The sequence below is a fragment of the Schistocerca americana genome, chromosome 6 (genome assembly GCF_021461395.2).
Source record: "Schistocerca americana isolate TAMUIC-IGC-003095 chromosome 6, iqSchAmer2.1, whole genome shotgun sequence".
Classification (NCBI taxonomy): Eukaryota; Metazoa; Arthropoda; class Insecta; order Orthoptera; family Acrididae; genus Schistocerca; species Schistocerca americana.
This window is the reverse complement of record NC_060124.1, coordinates 468,089,915-468,097,386: the sequence shown is the minus strand read 5'-3', so window position 1 is coordinate 468,097,386 and position 7,472 is coordinate 468,089,915. Positions and strand designations below refer to the sequence as shown.

Below are 7,472 nucleotides of genomic sequence, written 5' to 3'. Positions count from 1 at the left end.
GTTTAAAACGATTTCAGCTGTGTTTGGATTCGGGGAAAGACTATTTTGAATTAATACAGTGATTTTGTAAACTTCCTTTTGTTTTATTTTTCATAGCCACAGTATTCGTGGAACTGGGACACACTGTGTAACCATTAACGGCATCATGTGGATGGCACTCCCTTTCTCTGTTGACTCCATTGGTGATGTCATATCATGATACTAAGATGTAAATAGGTACTCTGGTACTTTAAGAGAGAAAATGACAAAGAAACTCAGTATGTTATATTACAAAAAGGAGCTTTAATGAAGCCACAGCAACAAAGAAACACAATACAAGCTGGTTAGAGAGGAAGGCGCTTCAACCGTGCACCAGCCTTCCGTGGACACCGCCGAGGTAGCCATATCCGTAGCCGACGGCGGGTCCGGCGACAACTGCAGGGGCAGCGACGGCGGCGACTGCGGGGGCGGCGACCACAGCGGGGGCGGCGACGGCGGGGGCGGCCAGCAGTCCGGCCCCCAGGCCGAGGTATCCACGCTTCTCGCGCTGCAGCTCCTGCTGGCAGGACACCATCGCCACACACGCGACCAGCACGACCACCTGCGAAAGGCGACACGACGAAGCTGTCACTCGCTGACACCACCAACAACATACTCAATATCCAACTCTTCAGGCTTTCCCGGAGAGATCTTGACATGTGGAATAATCGGGTCTACTGCCGGATGTTTCTGTCGCTCTGGCATAATATTTCGGCCACGTAACTCGTTGCCTTCTTCAGGTGCTACCTGAGACTGTCTCAGGTAGCACCTGAAGAAGGCAGCGAGTTACGTGACCGAAATATTGTGCCATAGCAACACAAACATCCGGCAGTAGACCAGTTCATTCCACATGTCAATATCCTCAATTTTTGCGGCCTCAGCAATTCCACGAAAAGATATAAAATTTCCCAGGTAACATCATGCACTATTCGAATGGGGGAGAGAGGGTTCTATCTGTTACTGTCTGATGCTAAGGAGCACTCATAAGCGCCAGGAGCCTCATGGCACAGTTTGGACAGCGACTCCAAGGTCATGAAGGAATAGCATACGCTAGGATTTACTTGACGTTGTTGCACATAGGTTATTAGAAATAGCCTGGCGAGACTGTATTATCAGCATTTGATAGAAATGACTGGGGCATAAATAGGCCGTAGAGTGTTAAAAGGCTTCATGTATCTACGAGAGGACATCAAAAAGCATGTTTAGTGTCGTAGCTTAACGATACTGCCAGACCCGGCGCTTCGAAGATTCTTGATCGCGCCACAAGCGGCGGTTTGAACATCGCTGCCGTTGAAGAAACTCCAGAACCGACAGGACGAAGTTATAAGCTGCGGTCACCTTAAGACCAGTTCTCCGCTTCTACTTGTAGTTCCGTGGTTCTAGTGGGAGTTCCTGTTGCTCGTTGGTGCCGACCATTACTCCAAATTGTTCATAGCCCTACTGGCAAATATTCAGTGTGTATAGATGCACGCCCGGGTTAGGCCACTGCTTGTAACTAGCTACGGCTGTAACAAGTGACAGTAGTGTAGCAGTTTCTCGGAGTAAGTTGAGTACAATAACTTTATTTAAACTGAATTTGTGTCTAGTATTCTTTTGCTTGCCTGTCCAGATTCTTACGGCAACACATCCTTTGGTCATCTTCCGCCCATTCGTCGTAAAGGTAGCGAACGCGCAGCACGACAGTAAGTTACAGATGTAGTCCGAACCTAAAACTATTGGGGAAAAAGAGGAGTTCACTGTCAGAAGAGAGCACTTGTTCTCGGTCTCCAGCCGACCGATTTCTGCTGTGGTACGCTTAACTGGAGCATCACAGTGTGCGTGTCAGGTGGAGTGGTAATTCGAAATCTATCTCAAAGTCGAAGTATGTGGAACAGTACAGTACCATTCTTGTTGGCAGTTTATTCAAATTCTACACCGATTTTCAATAAAATTCTAGTGATATATAGTCGCGCTGTCTAAGGCGCCTTTTCACGGTCCACGTGGCTCCCTCCGTCGGAGGTTCGAATCCTCCTTCGGGCGAGGGTGTGTGTGTTGTCCTTACCGTAAGTCAGTTACGTTAGATTAAGTAGTGTGTAAGCTTAGGGACCGATGACCTCAGCAGTTTGGTCCCATAAGATCTTACCACAAATTTCCTAGTAATATCGAGCCTAGTCATAGTGAAATGGTGCCAACAATTTGACCAAGAGCTCACAGACGTAGTTGAAGCTCATCGTGAAAACAGGCCATCGACGTCAAGCACAGACCACAATGTACAGCCAACAGAAGAACTGATTGGCAGCAGTCGCAAATTTTCCAACGAAGATAACTTCCACAAAGCGGTCCTGGAATGGCTGCTTGACCATTGAGCAGAGTTCTATTGTGAAGAAATTGAACGACTGGTAAAACGTTCCCATCGTCACCGTTGTTTGCAGATTTGGCGGCAATAATGAAATAAACTGTCATTTGTCTCCGTCACTTTACACTGTAGTGCAGCATTAAATAAAACTTACTTGATTTTCTGAAACAGAGGAAGAGGGAAGAAAGAGAAACTGGGTAGGTGGCAAATCACTTCTACGAACCACAAAGAACATTTCAGTATTGCAATGGCAGAAGTTGAAAAATTTTGCCGAATCGGGACTCCAACCCGGAAGTTCTACTCCTGTAGGAAGTTTTCTTTAACTGTCTCAGCTGCCCAGACACGCCCCCCTCCCGACCCAAACACTCGTCTTGTCGCTCGCTGCTTACCAGCTTCCCCGCATCTCGTGGTCGTGCGGTAGCGTTCTCGCTTCCCACGCCCGGGTTCCCGGGTTCGATTCCCGGCGGGGTCAGGGATTTTCTCTGCCTCGTGATGGCTGGGTGTTGTGTGATGTCCTTAGGTTAGTTAGGTTTAAGTAGTTCTAAGTTCTAGGGGACTGATGACCTACGATGTTAAGCCCCATAGTGCTCAGAGCCATTTGAACCATTTACCAGCTTCCCTCGTCCATTATACCTCCTACTTGCAAATTCTTGATTCCCTAGGGATTAGAGCGATATTTCTGCATCCGCGCCGAATCAAATATCATAGAGAATTCGCGCTCTATTGTATTAATGTAAATGAGTGCTATCTGTTCTGTCGGACTTGTTCGACTGAACAGGCGACACTCAGTTACATTAATAAAAGTCACATGGGCTGCCAAAAGTCCTCTCGTATTCAGTTGAGGCAATTTATGCAAACATAGAAACTTAATTACAGCTGAAGACTAACTTGAAATCCTCTGCTCCTGCCAGTACATATGGTTAAAACTGAACAGGAAAATATTAAGTAAGTGCCAAACAGGCTTCTCGTATAGACACCTACAAGCAAGAAATTTCATTAGCCATTTCAGTTGCAGAGTCCTTCTGCAAACGATTGGTTACTGTCGCTAGCTACTGACAGACATAGCTATACTCCCAGTTCTAGTCCTTCCTGTAAACGGATCTGAGATGGCTTCCGACTGCTAGAGTATGTAGTAGTGAAGTAGTGAAGTAATATGCAAGCTGTGAAGTTGGATGGACCACACTTGGACGGAAATAACTTGACGTTTTTTTTTTTATCAGTTTCCTGTTCCAAATGTTCCATTTAGGTCTTATATGTAAGATAATCTAAAATATTTTATGGATCCTCCAATGTTTCATTAGGTTCTAGGAGGCTTCCAGAGATGTAAGGTGTCAAGCTCTCATAATGTTCCTGCCATCACTCAGTTACAAGGACGATATAACATCGATTAAGGAAGAAACTAACAGAGGCAACGGAAAATAGCAAAACAAAGTACTGTGTGATAGTCCCGGTTATTTTAGCCACAGGTACATACAGGAACTGCATCGGATTCAATCTAGTCTATTGCCCTAGTCTGTCAAAGTTAAGGGCGTCAATTAGTAACATTTTTACAGGTCATTGTGAGGAGGGAATCCTAAAGTGACGCATAAACATTATGTTGCCCGCAACTAAGATTTAAATGGTTCAAATGGCTCTGAGCACAATGGGACTTAACATCTGAGCTCATCAGTCCCATAGAACGTAGAACTACTTAAACCTAACTAAGGACATCACACACATCCATGCCCGAGACAGGATTCGAATCTGCGACCGGAGCAGTCGCGCGGTTCCGGACTGAAGCACCTAGAACCGCTCGGCCACCGAGGCAGGCTAGGTTTTAAATACGTAACAGATATGGGTACACAATCCATTCCCATATAACAGTTTCTGAAGTGCCCATATTCTGTAGTGCAATTACACTAGATACATCCTGCTGTTCTAAAGTAGATTTGTATATTTTTAATTGCAGTGATACATTTGTGGATTGCAGTCATAGTATGAGATGAGTTCTACATCAGGGGTTTCGAAAGGATTTCTGTACAGGGACCCTAACAATGAAATGCTGTAATTTACAGGGAACATAACCATTCATTCTTGATTTAATTCAGTATTTCAGTAATAACTCGTGAGTTCTTCGCAATCACCGTGCAGACTCAAAATTGACTGTAATGGTTTCAGCTACGTGGTTGCTACCCATTTGTAAATTTTTTATGCAATTTACTCTTTTCTTTTGTTGCACAAGGTAACTCAAGCACCACTGTCTGACCAAAAATCTCGGCAACATACGGATTCTTGAAACTGGGGAAGCATATTCGGTTGTTGGCAATTTCATGAGAATGTTCTGGAGTATTTCATTCCATATTTTTCGCAGCTTTATATAGTGAGGCGAAACGCTGACCATTTTACAATCAATTTTTGTTAGGACTGTGACCATCAGATTTCACAACAGTACAGCTCGTATTTAGTTAAGCAAGACGTGGGCACTTTCTCCAACAGACCGTAAATCTGAACAGGAATTTTCAAGTGATGCAGCACGGAATCGATCGTACTCTCAAAGTTCATGTTATGTCACACATACAGAAGCTGCACAACGCTTCTAACGAACTTATCTTGAACAGAGAGGCAAAAAGTAATTCTCATAGGAAATCTGCGGAAACTCAATGTTCTGAGGAGTGCAGTTTGTGGGAACAAAATCGGGTATGATTTATGTAGTAGCGTAATTATAGCCAAAATTACCTCCTACTGATTATTTGCCATGCTACTGCCTTAAACTCAGCGAAGTATTGTTGGTGTATCAGATGAAATACAGAAAATAATAAATGACACTTATTTCTGCAATAAAATAACTTCTCATTAGTTTGAAATACGTTATTCGGCCTAGTCTGAAGACTAACAATACCAGGTAGAATATCTTACACGTTTAGCGATGGCTCAAATGTCATTATTAGCTTACAACAAAAAATTACTGGGGCAAGTACAGATGTGTGGTCAGGATTCTGTGCACTTTCTTCACATTATATATAGATAACAACGAAATACTACCTGAGCTACACCGCTTAACAACGGTAGAGTAAATAGACACTATCTTGGCCATGATACAGTTGTCTCATAGTTAATCACATAGGTTATCTCATATAATCAAGTCACGTTATTTTGCTACCAGGGAGAACTAGAATGTTGTAGGCCGGCCGTTGTGGACGAGCGCTTCTAGGTGCTTCAGTCTGGAACCGTGCGACCGCTACGGTCGCAGGTTCGAATCCTGCGTCGTGCATGGATATGTGTGATGTCCTTAGATTAGTTAGGTTTAAGTGGTTTTAAGTTCTGAGAGACTGATGACCTCAGATGTTAAGTCCCATAGTGCTCAGTGCCATTTTGAATCTAGAATGTTGTAAGTGCCCTCGAAAAATGCTACCTTTCTGTTGGTGGGTCATTTTTAAACGGAATAAAGAGAATACACAAAGAAATGATGCGCCGCTCTTTTAGGGATTGTTTACACAGCGTGGAAGTCTCCTTCAAGAGGGGGTAGGACGTCAAACGGTCCGACTTGGAGCAGGAGAGGCACCACAGGACATTTTAATTTCAGCTGTCTATACTTTTACAAATAAATTCATAAAACATTGTCAGCATGACCAGGAAGGATTCTGAATTCACACTCATAGCAGTGGAAGTTCTAAAACATAACGAAGTAATTTTTTTTAATTCTGAAATTTCATCATTTTTTTTCACTTACTAATGGCAGCATTTGTTGCTATAGGTACACTTTTCTTCATAAGTAAGAGAGATTCTTCGATGAATTTTGCACAGCATACAAACCATACGTAGAGGTGTATGAAACTCTAGAATTTTCCAAATATATTAAAAACTGTAGTAAAAGTTGAGGTAATTAACTATAAAATTTGTGTTTTTTCTAAACATGAACTTTAAAATATAGCAACTCATTCGTTTCTTCATAAATTAAATAAATTCTAGAGTTCCATACACCTCTAGGTATGGTATGTCTGCTGTGCAAAATTCATAGAAGAATCTCTCTAACTCATGAAGAAAAGTGTACTCATAGCAACAAATGCAGCCATTAGTAAGTAAAAAAAATGATGAAATTTCACATGTAGAAAAATTGTCATGTTTTCGAAGTTCCACTGCTATGAGTGTGAATCCTGGATCCTTCGTGGTGATGCTGAGAAAGTTTTATGAATTTATTTCTAAAATTATAGACACTGGAAATTAAAATGTCCTTTGATGCCTCTCCTGCTCCAAGTCGGCCCGTTTGACGTCCTACCCCGCTTAAATGATCAGCTTCTGAAGATGGAAGGTTTGAAAATTAGTACTGCACCACAGTAACATTTGCTATCACTATTTTGATGGCCCAACTTATAGGATAATTTGAAGGAGATATTGGCTGCTGCTGCACACATATCGGATAGTGACCACGAAAGTGTAATTAGAGTGATTCATGTTTGTTCAGCAGCTAATGCTAAATATCCGCCAAGGAACTGTAAGAGGACAGCCAAGCATCCCATATCTGGTTGCGGCCTACAGATGTGGATGAAAAAGGCGGGGCCACTCATATACGATCCGTTCGCAGCGGGAAGGTCCTCGTAACAATTCAGTCAACATAACTGGTGTTGGTACCCCTTGTAATACATTACTCAAATTCTCAAGTGATTTGGATCTATTGACAGTACACATTTATTTACATCAATGAGCTGATTATATGTCACTCTCCAGAAGAACACAGGCACTTACCAAGAATTTCATGTTGTTGTGTGGATAAGGTTGTTGCTGTGGGAGCAGACTGTACCTGCAGACCGCTGACACTTGTCTTTTATACCGTACTGCAACGTGCGCGGCGGTCCCTGCCACAGTGGGCGGCCTTCCGCTGCGGTACTGTCCACTGCTAGAACTGGTCTACTTCTAGGTCGCCTACATCAGCCAATGTCAGTCGGAGGCGTGGTTCTTTCACTCAGGAGAAAGGTTTGTTCCTGTAGTCGAGTTTGTTGCCGTCGTAACCTTGGCACCGAAGACAGCATTGATGCAGCTTGCAAAAGATGCGATTTTTTCTCAGTAATAAAGGGAACAGGTGCTGTCAAGACAAATCACGTCTGACTATATCTGCCGGTCGGAGTGGCCGAGCTGTTATAGA

At 43.2% G+C, this 7,472-nt stretch overlaps 1 protein-coding gene across 1 annotated transcript; it reads right to left on the bottom strand.

Moving 5' to 3' along the window:
- Window positions 1-262: 262 nt before the first annotated feature.
- On the bottom strand, window positions 263-7,205 carry LOC124619716 (cuticle protein 64-like). Its single transcript, XM_047146277.1, has 2 exons — window positions 7,076-7,205; window positions 263-580 (listed from the first exon to the last, which is right to left on the bottom strand). The coding sequence occupies exons 1-2, from the start codon at window positions 7,085-7,087 to the stop codon at window positions 341-343; spliced, it is 252 nt and encodes an 83-aa protein (XP_047002233.1). The 5' UTR covers window positions 7,088-7,205; the 3' UTR covers window positions 263-340.
- Window positions 7,206-7,472: the final 267 nt, after the last annotated feature.